Raw genomic sequence first — 18,931 nt, 5'->3', positions numbered from 1 at the left:
CGTGATATCGATCACGAATATTACAGCGACGACGACGACGGTGGGATCGACGAGGAAATCAGATTTGTGCCGGCTACTATGTCGAGCATCGAAGCGTTGGAGAAAATTTCCGATTTGGGGTTCGAGTTTGAATGCGTGATCTGCTTAGAAGAAGAAAAGAAGCGACCTAAACGTATGCCGTGTGGGGATGTGTTCCATGACCGGTGTATCGAAGAATGGCTGGAAAAGAGTCACTTGTGTCCTGTGTGTCGTTATGCCATGCCTAGGGATTCATGAATGTTTAGATCTCATCAATTACTTATACTTTTATTAATATATAATTATTATGTTTAAGTTTGAGTTTTAATATTTAAAATTTATTATAATTTCTTAATTTATTATAATTATCAAAGGTTTTTGATTAGTTTAAAGACGGTGAACGGTCGACGGTGAAAAATAAGTGCTCCCTCTATCTTGTATTTCATGTCGACAAAACACGTAATTTTAAGAGATAAATTTGACCAAATTAGGTAAAGTATAATTTTTTTCATTTAAGTACCTAACTAAATTTATCTTTTTGGTCAGAATAAGTACTTAAAATATTTTACGTCAAAATAGGTATCTAAACTATCCAAACTTTTTAATCCAAGTTCTAAAAAAGTTGACATATAGAATTAACTAAAGTATGCTTTAGGTAATTAGATGAAAACAATTGAATACTTTAAGTATTTATTTTGATAAAAAAATAATTTAGGTACCTGTTTTTACAAAAAAAAATATAACTTTAGATACTTATTTTGATCAAAATTTCTTTAGATACTTAAAATAAAAAGAGGATATTATTTAGGTACTTAATTGTTATATAGTCATTTTTCAATAATGATGACGTAGCATTATCTTGTGGTGGTACACAACATCATTGTTAATTTTTTAACGGATGATGGCCAAAATAAAAATAAGTAATATTACTATCATTTTATATTGGTTCTTAACTTTTAAACATTTTAAATTCATCCCCGAACTATGACTATCATTCTAAATTGATCCATAAACTTTTAAACATTTCAAATTCACCCCCAAACTTTGTAACATCTCAATAACTTTCCCCTAAAACATTCGAAAGTTTGGGGATGAAATTAAAATATCCAAAAGTTTAGGGGTCAATTTACAATGAGGGTCATAGTTTGAGGATGAGTTCAGAATGTTTAAAATTTTAGAGACTAATTTATAACGAGAGTCGTGGTTTAGAGATGAAACTAGAATGTTAAAATATTTGGAGACTAATTTAGGATGAGGGTCTTGGTTTGAGGATGCATAGTGTAATTAACTCTAATTAAATTAAATACGTAATTAAGGTAACAAGAAGAGTATTCAATAAAGTAATATTAAAATATTATATTATTCTTGTCGGAAAAGGATTAAATATTTAGTGTTTTAGTAGGAGCTAAAGATGCGTGCGTATATAAGCAGGGGAAGCTAAGCATCAAGCATTCATATTCTCTTGATGATGCAGAGGGATTCTGGTTCATGGTACTCTTTCGATATATGGACGGGTCAACTTATACGAGATCGAATCCCACGAGACTTCGAGTTAGACATCAATAACTCTCGACTTTGCGGCCGGTTGCGTTACTGTAACGCTTTGCTCGATCTCCATCACGATTTTGATCCCACTAAATTCTGCAACATGCTTCACCAGAAGCTATTCGAGGACTCCGTTAATTTCACCCCGTGGGAACATGAAATCCCCAAAGATTTCAAGGTCGACACCGATTCCAAAATCTTTAATTACATCTAGTCAGCGAATAGAACTGATCGCAATAAGAACGTGGATAAGTTATTGATTGTTGCGGCATTCGGAGTGTTTAAGACGAACCGCGATACTGATCGTGAATATTACAACGATGACGATGACGGTGGGATCGACGGGGAAATCGGGTTCGTGCCGGCTACTAAGTCGAGCATCGAAGCGTTGGAGAAAGTTTCGGATTTAAGATTCGAGTTTGAGTGTGTGGTTTGCTTGGGAGATGAAAAGAAGCAAGCTAAACGTATTTACTAAATTGTTACTAAATTGTATTTACTTTAAATTAATAAAAAAATCATATAAAAATAGATAAAAACTCAATCAAACAATTTAAACAAATGATAATGCAAACAAACTAGAGAAATGGGATACTAAGGCTGCGGCTAACTGCTTCACGCTAATTATTTTTAATCTTCCAGAAACCCTACATTATCAAGGACTGCGGCTTATCTTTGACAATTATGGAGTAGTTGTCGATTCGTTCATCCCAAGCAAGAGAAGTAGAGGGGGAAGCAGGTTTGGCTTTGTCCGCTTTGCACGCTTGGAGGATGCCAGAAGAGCTATTGCCGGTCTTGATGGCTGTAGAATCCACAACTACGAAGTTCGAGTCTACATGACGAGATATCAAACAAGAAATGCTTTTTGAAGGAAGAAATCTAGTGTCGTTCAACCATCTGAAGTCAAGAGTAGGGAGGACGGTAGACTTCACCTAGCGGCTCCTGTTGAAGGCTTCATCCATGAAGATAAACTGCTGGTACTGAAAGACAGTCTTGTCGGATGGTGTAAGAGTTTCATGAAGATAAAAGACCTTGCAAAGTGGATGCATATGGATGGAATTCAAGGTCCGAAAATCTTGAGGTTAAGTGGGTTAGCAATTTTAATCATTTTCGAAGATGAATTCAGTAGGAATAAAGCTTTAAAGAACAATATATGCTAGCTGAAAAAATGGTTTGACAAGGTGGAGATATGGTCGGAGGAGACAGTGTGTCGAAGTCGGCGTGCATGGCTGTCTTGTAAAGGTATCCCGGCTTATGCATGGAGTCGAAAGACATTCCAAAGTATAGCAGGGAAATGGGGTGAGCTATATCTGTTGATGAGAGGACCTTCCTTGTTAACCTCGTGTCCATGAATCAATTGCTACTGAGTCTCCTTCTAAAGGTTCTAAATCCACGGGCGGTAGGGGTGAGGTGCCTTCCTTGTTGGATGTGAATCGTCAGCTCGAGGAGTGTCCTAACGCAGCCAAAGACCAGCTGGTCAAGGCACGTACCTTTTTGCCTGAAGAATATCTGCAGCCTTCAACGTCTGCAATTAGGAATGATGAAGATTGTCTAGCCATTAATGATGGTTCAAGTGGAGCCCCCATCTTGGACGTCTCTCCATGCATCTTTAATGCTATTTCTAATGGCAATAATTTAGAAAATGGAGTATATATATATATATATATATATATGAGAAAAAGATAGGCGACTAGGGTTTGGGAATAAAAGAGAACATAGTTTATTGAAATTTTCATATTTAATAGTTTCAATTCAAGTTAAATAATAGAGCAAACCATACGTTTAATATCTCAATTATAACTAATCGTTTTGGTCACTCAACTAGTAATTCTTTTAAAAATATAACTAACGTTATGTTTTAATTTTGTTCTGACCACTTGCAGTTAAAAAATAACAGTAATATTTTTTTTTAATTTTTTCAAGGCTTATATCACAATTAAGTACGTAAAATATACTTTTATTTCATTTAAGTACCTAACTAAAGTTATTTTTTTTTTGTCAAAATAAATACTTAAAATATTTTACGTCAAAATAGGTATCTAAACTATCCAAACTTTTTAATCCAAGTTCTAAAAAAGTTGACATATAGAATTAACTAAAGAATACTTTAGGTACTTAGATGAAAACAGTTGAATACTTTAAGTATTTATTTTGATCAAAAAATACTTTAGGTATTTGTTTTGACCAAAAAGATAACTTTAGATACTTATTTTGATCAAAAATACTTTAGGTGCTTAAATAAAAAAGAGCATTTACTTTAGGTACTGAATTGTTATATAAGTCCTTTTTCAATAATGATGACGTAGCATTATCTTGTGTGGTACATCAACATCATTGTTAATTTTTTAACGGTGGAGGATCAAAATAAAACTAAAACGTAACGTTAAGTATGATTCTAAAGCAAAAATAGTGAAGTGACTAAAACAGAATAAAGGTGATAGTTGATGTACTATACGTATAATTTACCCTAAATAATATTATATTAGGATAATTAAACACCATTCGTGTAGGAAAAGGACTCGTATTTAGTGTTTTAGTTGGAGTTAAATGTGTATGCATATAAAGAGGGGAGGCTTAAGCAATCTTCACCAAAACGATTGAAGAACAAAAAAGATAAGCATCAAGCATTGTTATTCTCTTGAAGATGCAGACGAATCCTGATTCATGGTACGCCGATGATCGGACTTCGAATTGGTACTTTTTCGATATATCGACGGGTGATCTTACGCAAGATCCAATCCCACAAGACTATGAGGAAGAGGCACATAACCCTCATCTTTGCGGCCGGTTTCGATACTGTCACGCTTTGATCGAGCGCCGTAACGACCTTGATCGTGGTAAAATCTGTGACATGTTTTACCGAAACCTGTTCGAGGAATCGGTTAAATTCGCCCCGTGGGAGCACGGAATCTCCGAAGAATTCAAGGACAACCGCCGTTCTGATATCTTGAACTATATCGACCGCACACTTAGGGCCGAACGCAACGTGAACGTGGACAAGTTCTTGATCACTGTGAAATTCGGAGTGTTTGTGACGAACCTTGATCTCAATCACGATTATTACAGCGCCGAGGGCGATATTGATGAGGAAATCGAGTTTGTTCCGGCTAGTAAGTCGAGCATCGATGGGTTGGAGATAGTTTTGGATTCGGGGTTCGAGTTTGAGTGTGCGGTTTGCCTCGAGAAGGGGAAGAAGGAAGCGAAACGAATGCCTTGTGGGCATGCGTTTCATGACCGATGTATTGAAAAGTGGCTAGAAAAGAGTTGCATGTGTCCAGTGTGTCGCTATATCTTGCCTTGTGATTCATGAATGTTTACGTCTTTATTAATTACTGTTATTGTATACTTTTCATCAATATACAATTAGGTTCGGTTTTTATTATATTTTAATTTGAAGGACCGACACTTATCATTTCGATTCAATTTGCTTCATTCGTAATGTTAAATTTGAACGAATAATTTTACTTAAAAGAGGGCATACTTATATATGTATATGTATATAGAGACGGCTACATGACTTATAATCTTAGAGATGGAGAATGATTCTGGTTCATGGTCCTGTTCAAATTATAGAACTTGGTATTGTTTCGATAAATGGATGGGAGAACTTGTGGAAAATCAAATCCCACATGACTACGAGGAGGAAGTCCATGACCCTCGATGTTGCGGTTGAGTTCGTTACTGTCATGCTTCGCTCGATCGTCGTAACGACCCCGATTCCACAGAACTCTGCAATATGTTTTGCCGGAACCTGTTCAAGGAATCCACTAAGTTCACCCCATGGGAGCACGAAATCCCCGAATGATTCAAAGTCTGCCGTGACTGGGAAATCTTTAGCTATATCGAGTCCATGTGCGGTGACGAACGCTACAAGAACATAAATCAGTTCTTGATTGCTGTGAAATTCGGGGTGTTTACGAGAGACAATGATCATGATTATAATGACGACGGTAGTGAGATCGAGGAGGAGGAGGAATTCGGGTCTGTCTCGGCTAATAAGTCGAGCATCGAAGCATCGGAGGAAGTTTCGGGTTTAAGTCGTGAGTTTGAGTATCCTGTTTCCCACGAAGAAGGGAAGATATAAACTCTGCATTTACCTTGTACTACATTATTATGTACTAAGCAAGCAAATATGATGATAGAACACTTTTTTATTCATGGAAGGTCTAATTTTTGCAGCCATAATATAGAAGTAAAACTACATTTTCTTTTACTTAACTTGCGGATAAAGTAAGGGATTGCAGATATCGAGATTTGATTCTTGAATCGGATTTTGGTTCGACTTCGAGGACGGTTTTAGACCGTATAGACGCCAATAAAGTCCACGGATGGAGATGTTATATATAGTGAACCCCGGAACTCCTGCACTTCACTGACTAAGTTGTTGCCATACCATTGTTCTAAATTTAATGTCTGAAGGACCCTGCCGGAGCCGTTGATCCGTTGGCCTATCGGCACCAATGTCTGCGTCGCTTGTTTTACCATCGCCGCCGCCTGCCAGTAGTCTCCGAGTAGGGTTCTCTGGATGTTTTTCGGCCTCACCTGGATGTTTACGATGTCGTAGGTGTCGGCTCTAGGACCCATGAGCCAAAACCTTATGGTATTGTTAGAATTGTAGTTGGAGACCAGAACATATGACCCATCTTGGCTAACTGCTACCCCTGCTGGCCCTGAGAGGTTCCTTAGCAACACTGTCACTCGCCTCGTGCTCGGGTTGTACATTAACAACCTCCCCGTTGAGTCCGTGGAATCGTTCGGCGCCAACCCTTTCGCAGCATCTCTACAACATGTTATTAATCGATGTAAATCCGCAAAACCGGAACAAAAACAGAATCGTGTATTGCGAAAGAAGAATGAACCTTAGATCATAGGCAGTGGTGTAATCAGAGAAAAAGACATTTCCGGATAGTTGGTGAACATCTATTCCCATGCAGTAGCGGTAAGGCACGCCCTCCGCACCAGTCGAGACTGGAGCAGCTAGTCGTCCACCGGAACCTAACACCATGAGACCAATGTATCCATCACAAATGTAGAGCTGATTCGTTGCGTAATGGAGGCCTAAGCCGAACGGTCTTCCGCACGCTCGCCCCAAATCCGGATCAGTAACTCCATCACACAATGCCTTAGACCTGTTCCGACCGGTAAACCCGTGCTCCGCGAATCCATTCAGTCCGTTGTATTGTAGAATCCTACCGTCAGCTACACCGACATAGAACCGTCCGGTCGCCAGCTCGAAGGCAATGGATTGGGGACCCGTAGCGGCCGGTGGCAATGGAATCGTTCGGAAAATTTCGCAACGGAACACAGAAGGAAAACAGGAAACAAAGAAGGAAAGCAAGAACATGATTAGCATGTTAATGTAAGCCATATTAGATAAAAGCAACAAGTTTATGCCTATTTTGTGTGAAATTGTTAGTATTTATAAGCATAGGAAAGGTATAAAAGGCTAACCAAAGTGAGATGTAACGCTTATGATCATGATATTTAACACTCGTTGAATGAGAAAAAATGTGAAGGCACGAAAGGATGCCGTTAATTATAAAGTTCGGTATGCAATTCTGGAGTTTATCGAAAAGCTGAACATTAACTCATAAAATAAATCCAATGTAGCCATTTGACCAACGTTTTTCGCTGTTGATCGTTACAATGCTGATGTGGTAGTCTACGATGCTGACATGACAGTTCAGGGTGACGGATGACTTGGCAGATTAACTACATTAGTAACTCAAATATGATAGATGCATTGCCATTTCAGCATCATGAACTAGCACGCTAGTATTAAAATAGTCAACGACAAAAAACATTGGTAAAAGAATTACATTGGATTTATTTTCTGAGTTGGAGAGTCACATTAAGGAAAAAAATAATACGATTGCCACATTAATTTCTTTTTAAAAGTACAGGGACGTCTTATGTCTTTTTGCCAATATTTTTATATATAATTTCAAAATTATCTTTAATATTTTATTAAAGAGTTATTTTATTATTTTAACACTTTAACTATTTTTACATTTTGTTTTTTTTAAATAACTCTTTTTTTTATATAAAATCATCAATTAGTTTATTTTTAAGGTCACGTTTACTTAATTATTAATGTAATAGATATCGATTATTATTTTTCCTGACATGATATATCACATCAAATATTCTTTAAGCGCTTAAAGAAGAATAGAGAAGGACCCACCAAGGTACATGTTTAAGAATTACCCAGCTAGGTAGAACTCAAGGCTCTTAATCTTGTGGTCGTGGAATCGAGTCTCACTCAGGGCAATTCATAACGGAGGTCTTCCACGGAAGCTGCTCTCAACCTAACGTTGGGGGCAGCCTACTATCTTACCTCCTCCTTACCCCATTACATATGGGAATAGGGTCAGCTAATTTTTACTTTTAGGTATAAAAATTTGCATCCGACTCTACTCGATTCTATATAAATATAAACAAATATTTTTATTTAATAAAATAAGGATCTAATTAAAATTAAAGAGATTTGTATTATATCAATTATCCTTAAAAATATAAAAAGTAGCGGTTTAGGGCAGAGAAAATAAGATCAAATTTCGTCATTCACGGTTTATTTTTTAATTTATGGATCAAAGAGTTAATATATTATTAACATGATATTTACATATATATGTTAATTTATTGGTGTAGTGTGCATCGTATTATCAAGTAATGATAAAATATATATTACGTCATCCAAAATGATGATGTGATATACATTATGTCACATAAGATAATGCTATTTCACGTGTTACCCCATTTAATATAATGAAGTAAAATGTATCAAATCACTCAAGAAGATAGCATAATATATAATATATAGCACATAACATGTGACACATAAACAATTAAGCGTATGGAAAAATATCACGTCAATCAGAGGTAGATGTATTTAGCCGTCAAGGAGACCAAGTGTATACCTATTATTTTATTTAAGTAATTAAATATAGTTCAATATTTTAGGGGAGTGAGAAAAAAATAAGAAACGTTTCATATTCGTTTTACTGGAAAATAAAAGTATTAAAATTTTTAGTCCTCTATTTCTAAATTTCTAGATTCAGCACTGAAATCAATAATATATATATATATATTATTAATTATATATTATTAATTAAGTAATTATTTTTATTTAATAAGAGTTATTTTGACTAAAAAATTAAATAGTTAAACGGCAAAGAATTATATAAAAGAATATGAGTAAAAATGATCATTCGAGTAAATATTGAGGGATTAATTTTGATAGTATACCAATAAGATATAGGATAACCTATGTGTTTAGTACCTACACTAACAGTTTTATTCCATTTAGTATTTAAACTTTTAAAAATTTCAAAACAATATCTAATGTTTAGTTTTTGTTTCATTTTAGTACCCGCAGTTAAAAACTTAACGTATCTAGTACATAAACTATCAATTTTGGTCCGTTTTAGTACCTAAACTTTCATTTTTTTCAAAACTTAACATTAAGTTTTTAACGGCATACTAAAATAAAATAAAAACTAAACTTTAAGGTTTGGTTTTGAAAAAATTGATAGATTAGGTACTAAACGCATAATTTATCCTAAGATATATTGAAGGAAGAAATAAAAATAGGAAATTAACAGACGTTATATCGTAAGCCGAACTGGCGTCGGTGAAGTAGACATTTCCGGTCGGTTGATGGACGTAGACTGCGTTGCAGAAGCGGAAAGGTTCCGCATCAGCAGCGGTGGAAAGTGGCGTTACAAAACCTCCTTTAGGACCCAACACTCCGAATCCGTGAAACGCGTCGCAAACGTACAGCCGTTTCGTCCGATGGTGCAACGCCATCCCTAACGGCCTCCCACAGATCGGATTTGGCTTCAAGATGTCCTTGCCGTCGCACACGCATTTTGACCTAACACAAATTATGTCACATTCAGCACCATTCTACAACATACCTATATGAATTTTTATACTAATATGCAAAAGATGATATACGGGTTAGAAGTTCGAATATTTTTTGTGAATCGTTTGTTTATTAAGTTAAACAAACAACACTCTATAGTCGAAGAACTCAACAAAACAACACTCTATAGTCGAAAGACTATTTTGTAACTTTTAATAATTGAAAAACTTAATAAAACACTATCATGTAATGGATACCATTTGTATACTCTACCAAAACGAAAATGACCGTGCTTTTTCGTGTTCTTCTATGATATGAAAACACGTGCACGACCCCGATTTTATTTCTTTTTGCATGTGTTTTATTGTAGGCATTATAAGAAACATGAGTAGGGGGTGTTACTAATCGGAGTTTGAATAAATAAGATTGTATTATTAATTTTTTAAGATGTTTATGTTCGTATTAGTTTCTTTTATATGTTTGGATTCTCCTCGGCAACCAACCATCCCTTTATATTTTATTAAGTTACACTTGGTTCGTGCTTTAAATTTAGTTGTAATTTTTATATTTTATGTTCGAATATTGTTTTATTAAGTCTCTTGACTATTAAAAGTTATAAAATAATCCTCCAATTATATAGTGTTGCTTTGTTGAGTCCCTCGACTATTAAAAGTTATAAAATGGTCACCGACTATTTATTATGTTCAAACTTATCATTTTCGTTTAAAAAATTGGCGATTGTCTAAGTTGAACGTTAACATGATGACTGAGATATGATAATCGTCAATTATATAAAAAAATGATGAATTTGGAACATATGAATAGTCGGATGACCATTTTGTAATTTAATATTCGAGTGACTCAACAAGGAATGCCCTATAATGAAAGGACTATTTTGTAACTTTTAAATAGTTGGGGGACTGTTTGTGTATTTTACCCTCTTTTTAACATCATCAGCTTCAGGATTACTTCAACGCCGAAGAACGCCAACGAAATCCACCAGCCGTGATGCTATATAAAGCTGGGAACCATACTCTTGAACTTCACTCACTGATTTATTACCATACCATGGCTCAAGGTTAACTGTTTGTAAGACATTCCCATTTCCATTGATCCTTTGTCCTATAGGCAACAAACTCGACTTTGTTACTGGATCCACCCTTGCTGCTGCTAACCAGAAATTGTCGAATCTCGTCGTCTTGATGTTGCCCGGCGTCGGCTGAGAGCTTACGATTTCGGACTCGAAAGGTCTACGGCCCCGGAGCCGAATCTTTCGAGTCCTGTTGGCAGTGAACTCGGTAACCAGTGCGAATCTCTCTTCTTCGTCGACTGATACCCCTGCTGCACTCGAAAGATTCCTGAACAACACTGTCACTTGCTCGGTTTTTACGTCGTACTTCAACAGCCTCCCTGTTGAATCTTTAACACTTATTGCAGTTTGGAGCTCTCTACAAGATGAGAGACAGTTGTTCTTTAGTTCGTCTCGAAATACTAATGTCAAATTATAAGATTGTGGTCGTGTTTTTAATCGTGTTGCACTAATCGTGATTTATGAATATAACGGATATTATTATGGTGATTACGAGTAGGGATGGGCATGGGTCGGGTTTTTTGTCCACCCGACCCAATCCGAGAACAAGGAGTCCTCCACCCGAAACCCGACCGAAACAAGTTTTTACCCGACCGGAATCCGACCCGATATATAACTTAAAAACCCGACCCGATTCAACCAGAAAAAATAAAAAATTATTTTTATTCAATAAAAATAATGACTTAATTGAAAAAATAATAATATATAAAGGGGTATTCTTATAATTATTCCTAAATATTTAAGGTACAATTATATATTTTTTCGGTTGGATCGGGTCAGATATTTTTCACCCTAAACCCGAACCCGACCCGAACTTCAGATTAAAAAGAAACTTGACCCGAACCCTTTTTTTAAAAACCCGATCTGATTGGGTCGGATCAGAACCCATCGAATTCGGATCCCATGCCCATCTCTAATTACGAGTATCACGGTTATTTAATAACGATTCTAAACAACATCGCAGCTGGTGTTATTGCGGTAGCGGACGGTTATTTTGTTAGACAAAAATTATTTTATAAAATGAAGAATCCGAAAGAGGCGGACCTTATACCATAAACAGAACTGGCATCAGCGAAGTAGACATTTCCAGTTTGTTGATGGACGTGGACAGCATTGCAAAAACGGTAAGGCTCGCCGTCCGCGGCGGTGGAAAGTATGGTTACCAATCCTCCTCCCGGACCCAACACTCCGAACCCATAAAACACATCACAGACATACAACCTTCTCGTCCGGGATTGCAATGCCATTCCAAATACCCTTCCACAAACTGGGTTCGGATTCGAAGCGCTTGTGCCATCGCATACCGATTTCGACCTATAAAAAATGTAAAGCGTCACTATGAATGTTCATTGTTTTGTTTTAACCGAATTAACCGATTAAATCGAAACGTAGAATTCACCGGTTAGGAGAAGAGAATCCGAAATCGACAAAGCCAGAGGCCGGACCCTGATATTTTAGAATTCGACCGTCGGCTACACCGGTGTAGAACGTTCCGGTACCCAACTCGAAAGCCAGCGCCTCAGGGCCCGTCGCATTTGCAGGCAGTTGAATCTTGTTAAAGGAAATTGCTGAAATAAGCGCCGAAAGGGAACAAAAGTGGAAGATGAGAGTGAAGAAAATGTGCGACATTACGTGGTTTCTTGCTGTTTCCAATCAATATTTATCTTCGTTTGATGCTAATAAGCTTCACCTATTTATAAGGGACCTGTTACATAGGTTTGGCGATGCCTATTTATCATATTTGTATCCGATCACCATATCAACGGATCAGATCGATCGAATCAGATCTTTTTACACATCTCTATGCAATTAAAATTTAAATCATGACAAATTTAAATCAATTTTATAAATGATGGATTGTAATACTCGATTTTAAGGAGTTTAATTTTTTTTTGAAGAAATCATATTCATATAATATGTATTTACATGGTAAAATTTCGATCATTAATAAAAAATACAAAAAAAATCTAAAATGTATAATAATTTAAAATTTTTAGAAAAAACGATTATCTGGATCACTCCCTTCGATTTATGTCTATTCACGGTTAATGAAAAGTTATTAAGTTAACCTTTTTATTTAATTTTAAAATTTTTATGAAATTATATTGTACCTAATTATTTAATGGAAATATATTGTACTTTACCTAATTATTTAAAGAAAAGGGTTATTTTAGCCCAATAATTATGGTGGATAAATTTATTCAAAAGTCTATTTTCGTAACTATGGTATTTACTACAGCGAATGGTGAATTTGTCATATGAAGGTGACGAATTTTAAAAAATATTTTTATTCAAACTCGTCATGTGGACGTGACGAGTTTTGAAAAAAAAATATTTTTTTATTAAAATATGATATATTTAAATAACAAGTTTCTATAAAAAATATATTTTATTGAAACTCGTCATAGTGACGAATATCATAAATTACTAATTAGTTTTTAATCAACCTAAAAGCTTAAATAATTATTACACCAACATTAAATGGCTGTTGCCAAAGAAAAGTTAGGTGAAGAATGAAAAATGCTATTCTACCATATTTATTATTCTCCTTTTTTTCACCAAAAATTTATCATTTACTTACAAAATTTTATATTAATATATATGAAATTAAGTTTCGAAGAATTTAAATCATTTTGTCTTTGGATAAGGTAAAATATATTTTTTATTTTGAATGTTAATAAACAATTGAAACAACATGGTGGTTATTCCTCGTAGCAATTGGATTAGCAAAGCTTGGCCAGAATGGCATTAGAGAGCAGGGATGAGCACAGAATCCGACGGGTTCTGACTCGTTTTGACCCTATTAGGTCGATCTTTTTATTAAAAAAAAAAAGTTCGGGTCAGGTTTAGGTTTAGATGTGGCCGTCAACAACGTTAATCTCCTTCGTTAAGTGACACGTGTCACAATATGATAATTTTGAAGTTTATTTTTTTTAAATATTAAAATATTATTATATTTATTAAAAAAACTAATTTCTCTTAAATTACAAAAAACCCTCAAAATCTCCAAATCGTAAAAAACTTTGAAAACTTGATGTCAGTTTTCGACAATTACAGGAAGCTCAGGGACCTAAGTTGAAATTATCTCATCAGTCTTTAACTTTGAAAAATATATAAGGTTTGGTGGGATTGAACCCGTGACCTGGAAGAATGAATGATACCTCAAGCCTTACTGTTTAAGCTAGGGCACTGTTCTAGTATATTTTATATAAAAATATGTTTTCTAGTTACTTAGCCTGGATTTTAAATTCCAGATGATTTCTTTCTTATTGGATTGGAACCAAACTTAAAAAAAAATAATTAGGAAAGGTTTCCCAAGCTCATCGCTCCTCCGTTCAATGATCTCCGACCGGATCAAAATCCCTCTGCAAATTTGTTGAAAGTCGATGTCGTTCGTCGTGAATAAGTGATTTTTTGCTCGTCAAAAACCCAAAATCGTCATTTTCTTTTCCTTACGATTTTGTCCACCACAGACTATCGTAGGCCCCTACACTACCATCATTCGACTCATCGTCTCACGCCGAGCAAAACCTGACTGGTCTCTCTCCGTTTAAACCCACCGTTTGTTGTGAATCAACCGAGAAAGCCTTGTCATAAAGCTTCACCCGTCATCATGGTTTTTACAATTTTCGTGTCGATTCCTTCATCGGTTGGCCTCACCACCACCGCCATCAGGGTCTCCACTCAGTTCTGACCATAACTCAACCGATATCGTTCTCTCATGTCGTCGTTTTCTCCATCCGCCATTAGGGTAAGCTTCAGTTGTTTTTCTATTTAATTTTCATCGAGTTTTGGTTGATTTCTAGACTGATCTGAGTTGTTTGTGATGTTTGGTTGCCCTCGGAGTGTTCGGCCGCCGTCACTGCCCCTGTCACCAGTCACACGCATCGCCACGCACAATCATTCATATTGAACTCCTAGATCCTAGGGGTCTAGGGTAAGTCCTTATGGATGCCTATTCTAGGGTACTGCATTTAGTGTGCGGTTGGAGGGAAACTCTATATTTTAAATAAAAACCCAACTTCTGATTTATCTTTTTTTATATTACTAGCTCTATATGAAACTGTTTTATTGAGGTAATGATTGGGTAGGATTATGAAGTCTATGAGGTTCGGCTAGCTGGTAAATCCTTTATGTTTTGATCATTCATATTGGACTCCTAGATCTTAAAGGTCTAGGGTAAGTCCTTATGGATGATGTCTTGGGGAATTTCACATGAAGTATTCGTCTGGAGAGTACTATAGTGATTTTAAAAACATGTTTTGCTGAAATAACTACTACTTTTTTTAACCAGGATTACATTTTAGTCTGGTTTTGAAGGAACACACTAGACATTGTTTCAATATCTTGAACCTAGTCTTCTGAATGTTTCCTCTGAGGTATAAGCTACTTGTCTGTTATCCGAAGAATATCAGTGGAACCTCAGCTCATCAAGGAAACATGTAGATACCTGAACCAATGAGAAAATTTTAAATGCTTGCTAATTATCTGCATGTCTTTCAACATCTTTTGGTAGTTATGTATTACTGAGCTTCCCAAAGCTCACTCTTTTACTCACTATTTCAAGTTAAAAGAACAAATTCAGTTCAATTATCGACATCAGTAATGGGAGTTCCTTCGGCTTTGTTTGCAGAGTACGGTGCAAGTGTAATTAGGGGGCATGTAGGTCATATTTTATTTTTTTATACTGAGTATGGAACTTGTACAATTTTAATTTTGTTTGTAATATATGAATGGTTTTCTGAACTTGTATTTTAATTAAAAATTATTTTATGATTTTACAAGTTTTAACAAAAAAATTTAATTTATGTTGGATTTTTACTGTGGGTCACTCCGGTGACCCGAATGTGACACCTCAGATTGGATCGGGTCACTCGTATCGGTCTAAGGGTGTTACAATTACCTTCGACGTAGTCCCTTCCATCCTCCTAATCATACGCTGTCGTAGTTGTTGTCGTTTGATCGTCAGAATTGCAATTTTCATCCTAGGGTTCGCAGGGTACAAAACGTCGATTCAACATCGATCGGTCAGCGATCAATCATGATTTCATTGGGGTTTTGGTCATCGATGGAGGTGAGGTCAGGTGGAGCTTCGTCGACGACAAAGGGTGGTGCCCGACGTAAGTTTAGGGGTTGAAATGAAAGTTTTCAAAGTTTTGGGTTATTTTGAAATTTCTTTGTTTTTTTAAATATAATTTCCATTTTTTAATTTTAAATTAAAATTTTAAAATTACCATGTTGTAACATGTGTCACTTAAAGGAAAAAATTAACACCGTTGATGACCCGAACACCTAAAGTGGCAACTTTTGTAACGTCAAGCACTGAGATCATTCAAAAAATAGTTTAGGCACCTATTCCTGAAAAACACTATAATTTGGGTACTTATTTTATAATTAAGCCTTTATAAATTGAAAAAAAAGTCTGAGTAACTTGTATCATGACAACTTCATTACATGATGGAGAGAAAGGGCTGCCATGGAAACCTACTTTTATTTTGCTGCCACTTTCTTTTTATTGTCACCAGTTTGAGTATTACTTCAAAAGAACACCAACGAAATCCACCAGCCGTGATGCTATATAAAGCTTGGAAGCATACTCTTGAACTTCACTCACTGATTTATTACCATACCATGGCTCAAGGTTAACTGTTTGTAAGACATTCCCATTTCCATTGATCCTTTGTCCTATAGGCAACAAACTCGATTTTGTTACTGGATCCACCCTTGCTGCTGCTAACCAGAAATTGTCGAATCTCGTGCTCTTGATGTTATCCGGCGTCGGCTGAGTGTTTACGATTTCGGACTCCAAAGGTCGACGGCCTCGGAGCCGAATTTTTCGAGTCTTGTTCGCAATGAACTCGGAAACCAGGGCGAATCTCTCGTTTTCATCAACCGATACCCCTGCTGCACCCGAAAGATTCCTGAATAACACTGTCACCTGCTCGGTTCTTACGTCGTACTTCAACAGCCTCCCTGTTGAATCTTTAACACTTATTGCAGTTTCCAGCTCTCTACAAGATGAGAGAAACAGATGTTAATGTTAGATAAATATCATACATTAATATTATTTAGGTTAACATTTGGATTGTTACGGTTATAGATGATTCATCCCTTCTAATTTTAGAAAAAGAGTTGCACACGATCATTCATAATAGTATTACATAGAGTCAATGTTGTACAATTTAGAAGGTCTAAAGAGAAAAAGAACTAAAGAAGAAAAGGAAGTGTCATCTTCGGTATTAATTGATTTTATAGTGATTTTTATTGTAGTGTTGGACTTGAGTCTCGTTTGATGTGGCTTTTAAAAAGTATTTTCAGTTGAAAAGTCTGTTTTAACCGTAAAATCGACCTCAAACAAGTAAAAATGAAAAAAATACGGTAAAAACGGTGAATTCAACCAATCGCAAAAGCTCATATTTGTAGCTTTTGTATTTTCAACTTTGGGTTTTGAATCAAATTATAATTTTACCATATATGAGCTCTACTAAATTATGTATATATATTTTATTTTAATAATTTAATATTGACATTATTAAAAAATAATTTATTACTTAATAATTTATTTAATTACTTAAAAATAAATAAAATTCATTATTTATATATTAAAATATTAATAACGAGTTATTATAAAATATATTTTTATTGTAATTATATTTTTTATTTATATTTTTATTATAAATTTAAATGGATATATTTCATATATAATAATAATTTCATTTGAATTTATTTATATAACATATATATTATTTTTGAATGGTTAAAAGGTTAAATATATCATTTAAATTATGTTATTTTAAATTTTAAATGAGTGATAAAATTACTTCTGATTTAATAAATTCACTTCAATTTCCAAGCACTAATGTAGTTTTTTAATATTTATTTAGTCAAAATAAATATTTAAATTATTATTTTATAATGATTTTATATCCACACGTTAAAAAGTATTGATGGTTTAATTAATTTTAGATTATTAATTTCTTTTAAATAATTACAATTAAGTCTTTGTTCTTCTCAAAATTTATTAATTTAAATATATTTTAGGATTTTTTGGTTTTTAAAATAAAATTCTGATTTATAATTTTTCTGATTTAATTACTCTTTAAAATATGGTAAGAGATATAGAATTTGAGAGAGACAACTAAGATACCTTATACCATAAACAGAACTGGTATCAGTGAAGTAGACATTTCCGGTTTGCTGATGGACGTGGACAGCATTGCAAAATCGGTAAGGCTCGCCGTCCGCGGCGGTGGAAAGTATGGCTGCCCTTCCTCCACTCGGACCCAACACTCCGAATCCGAAAAACGCATCACAAACATACAACCTTCTCGTCCGGTGGTGCAATGCCAACCCTAATACCCTTCCACAAACTGGGTTCGGATTCGAAGTGCTCGTGCCATCGCATACCGATTTCGACCTACCAAAACAAAAACAAAAAATGTTACCAGAAGTGTTCATTGTTCGATTTTAACCGAATTAACCGATTAAATAGAAATATAGAATTCACCTATTAGGAGCTGCGAATCCGAAATCGACAAAGCGATTGGTTGCACCCTGATATCTTAGAATTCGACCGTCGGCTACACCGGTATAGAACGTTCCGGTACCCAGCTCGAAAGCCAGTGCCTCAGGGCCCGTCGCATTTGTAGGCAGTTGAATTCTGGTAAAGGAAACTGCTGAAATAACTGCCGAAAGGGAGCAAAAGTGGAAGATGAGAGTGAAGAAAATGGGCCACATTATGAGGTTTCTTGCTGTTTCCGATCAATGTTTATCTTCGTTTGATGCTAAGCTTAAGCTATTTATAAGTGACTTGTAACATAGGTTTGGCAATGCCTATTTGATGAGATTAATACAACTTTAATTACGATCACTACATCAAAATTGTTCTATAACGGTATTTTTAGCGGCATTTTCCTTCCAAATGCCACAATATGATAATATTAGAGGCGTTTATTTGTTTGTTTTTTAAAATTTGTTTATGCAACAATGATGGGGATCAGTAATTCGGCTGGCCAGTCTAATTATGATGGTGAAGTACTTATAAGTCATAAATGACCTTTCGGTTTAAAAAAAATAACGTTTACGTGAGTTGGACGTTAACATATTAAATAGAATATGATAGTTGTTTGAGATTATAAGATCAAATTTTATCATATCTAAGTCAGCGGATTAACGTGCAACTCACAAAGATCGTCAATTTTTTAACGAAAAAGGACGAGTTAAGAACATAATTAATTGTCAGATGACCATTTTATAACTTTTAATAGTTAAGGGACTCAATAAAATAATATCATATAATCAATATACCATTTGTGTACTTTACTTATAAATATTGATAAGATATATTATACTTTTATTGAAATAGTATAAAATTATTTTTTAATAATATTATTAAAATAAATTATTTGAAATTT

The 18,931-nt window shown here is 35.0% G+C and overlaps 3 protein-coding genes across 3 annotated transcripts; all 3 read right to left on the bottom strand.

Annotated features, from left to right (window-relative positions):
- Positions 1–5,856: 5,856 nt before the first annotated feature.
- On the bottom strand, positions 5,857–9,369 carry LOC120208010 (protein STRICTOSIDINE SYNTHASE-LIKE 11-like). The gene is made up of 3 exons (XM_039207387.1): positions 9,186–9,369; positions 6,420–6,954; positions 5,857–6,340 (listed from the first exon to the last, which is right to left on the bottom strand). The coding sequence occupies exons 1-3, from the start codon at positions 9,367–9,369 to the stop codon at positions 5,857–5,859; spliced, it is 1,203 nt and encodes a 400-aa protein (XP_039063318.1).
- An 881-nt stretch (positions 9,370–10,250) lies between these two features.
- On the bottom strand, positions 10,251–12,151 carry LOC120208023 (strictosidine synthase-like). Its single transcript, XM_039207394.1, has 3 exons — positions 11,917–12,151; positions 11,562–11,831; positions 10,251–10,875 (listed from the first exon to the last, which is right to left on the bottom strand). The coding sequence occupies exons 1-3, from the start codon at positions 12,144–12,146 to the stop codon at positions 10,398–10,400; spliced, it is 978 nt and encodes a 325-aa protein (XP_039063325.1). The 5' UTR covers positions 12,147–12,151; the 3' UTR covers positions 10,251–10,397.
- A 3,775-nt stretch (positions 12,152–15,926) lies between these two features.
- On the bottom strand, positions 15,927–18,271 carry LOC120208022 (strictosidine synthase-like). The gene is made up of 3 exons (XM_039207393.1): positions 18,025–18,271; positions 17,665–17,934; positions 15,927–16,528 (listed from the first exon to the last, which is right to left on the bottom strand). Exons 1-3 carry the CDS (start codon positions 18,252–18,254, stop codon positions 16,051–16,053), a joined length of 978 nt encoding a protein of 325 aa, XP_039063324.1. The 5' UTR covers positions 18,255–18,271; the 3' UTR covers positions 15,927–16,050.
- Positions 18,272–18,931: the final 660 nt, after the last annotated feature.

Source organism: Hibiscus syriacus, unplaced genomic scaffold (assembly GCF_006381635.1).
Source record: "Hibiscus syriacus cultivar Baekdansim isolate YM2019G1 unplaced genomic scaffold, ASM638163v2 tig00015529_pilon, whole genome shotgun sequence".
Lineage (NCBI taxonomy): Eukaryota > Viridiplantae > Streptophyta > Magnoliopsida > Malvales > Malvaceae > Hibiscus > Hibiscus syriacus.
This window is presented reverse-complemented; position numbering and strand designations above follow the sequence as displayed.

Bases quoted from the DNA above. Each gene is read 5' to 3' on its own strand.
- LOC120208010 (XM_039207387.1), bottom strand. From the start codon at position 9,369: ATGGCGTTGCACCATCGGACGAAACGGCTGTACGTTTGCGACGCGTTT. The intron at 6,955-9,185 runs GTTCGGCTTACG...CACACAAAATAG, and splicing joins TGTCTACTTCACCGACGCCA to GCATAAACTTGTTGCTTTTA. The intron at 6,341-6,419 runs GTTCATTCTTCT...AACATGTTGTAG, and splicing joins ACCACTGCCTATGATCTAAG to AGATGCTGCGAAAGGGTTGG.
- LOC120208023 (XM_039207394.1), bottom strand. From the start codon at position 12,146: ATGTCGCACATTTTCTTCACTCTCATCTTCCACTTTTGTTCCCTTTCG. The intron at 11,832-11,916 runs GTGAATTCTACG...CATTTTTTATAG, and splicing joins GGATTCTCTTCTCCTAACCG to GTCGAAATCGGTATGCGATG. The intron at 10,876-11,561 runs GTCCGCCTCTTT...CTCATCTTGTAG, and splicing joins AGTTCTGTTTATGGTATAAG to AGAGCTCCAAACTGCAATAA.
- LOC120208022 (XM_039207393.1), bottom strand. From the start codon at position 18,254: ATGTGGCCCATTTTCTTCACTCTCATCTTCCACTTTTGCTCCCTTTCG. The intron at 17,935-18,024 runs GTGAATTCTATA...TTGTTTTGGTAG, and splicing joins GGATTCGCAGCTCCTAATAG to GTCGAAATCGGTATGCGATG. The intron at 16,529-17,664 runs GTATCTTAGTTG...CTCATCTTGTAG, and splicing joins AGTTCTGTTTATGGTATAAG to AGAGCTGGAAACTGCAATAA.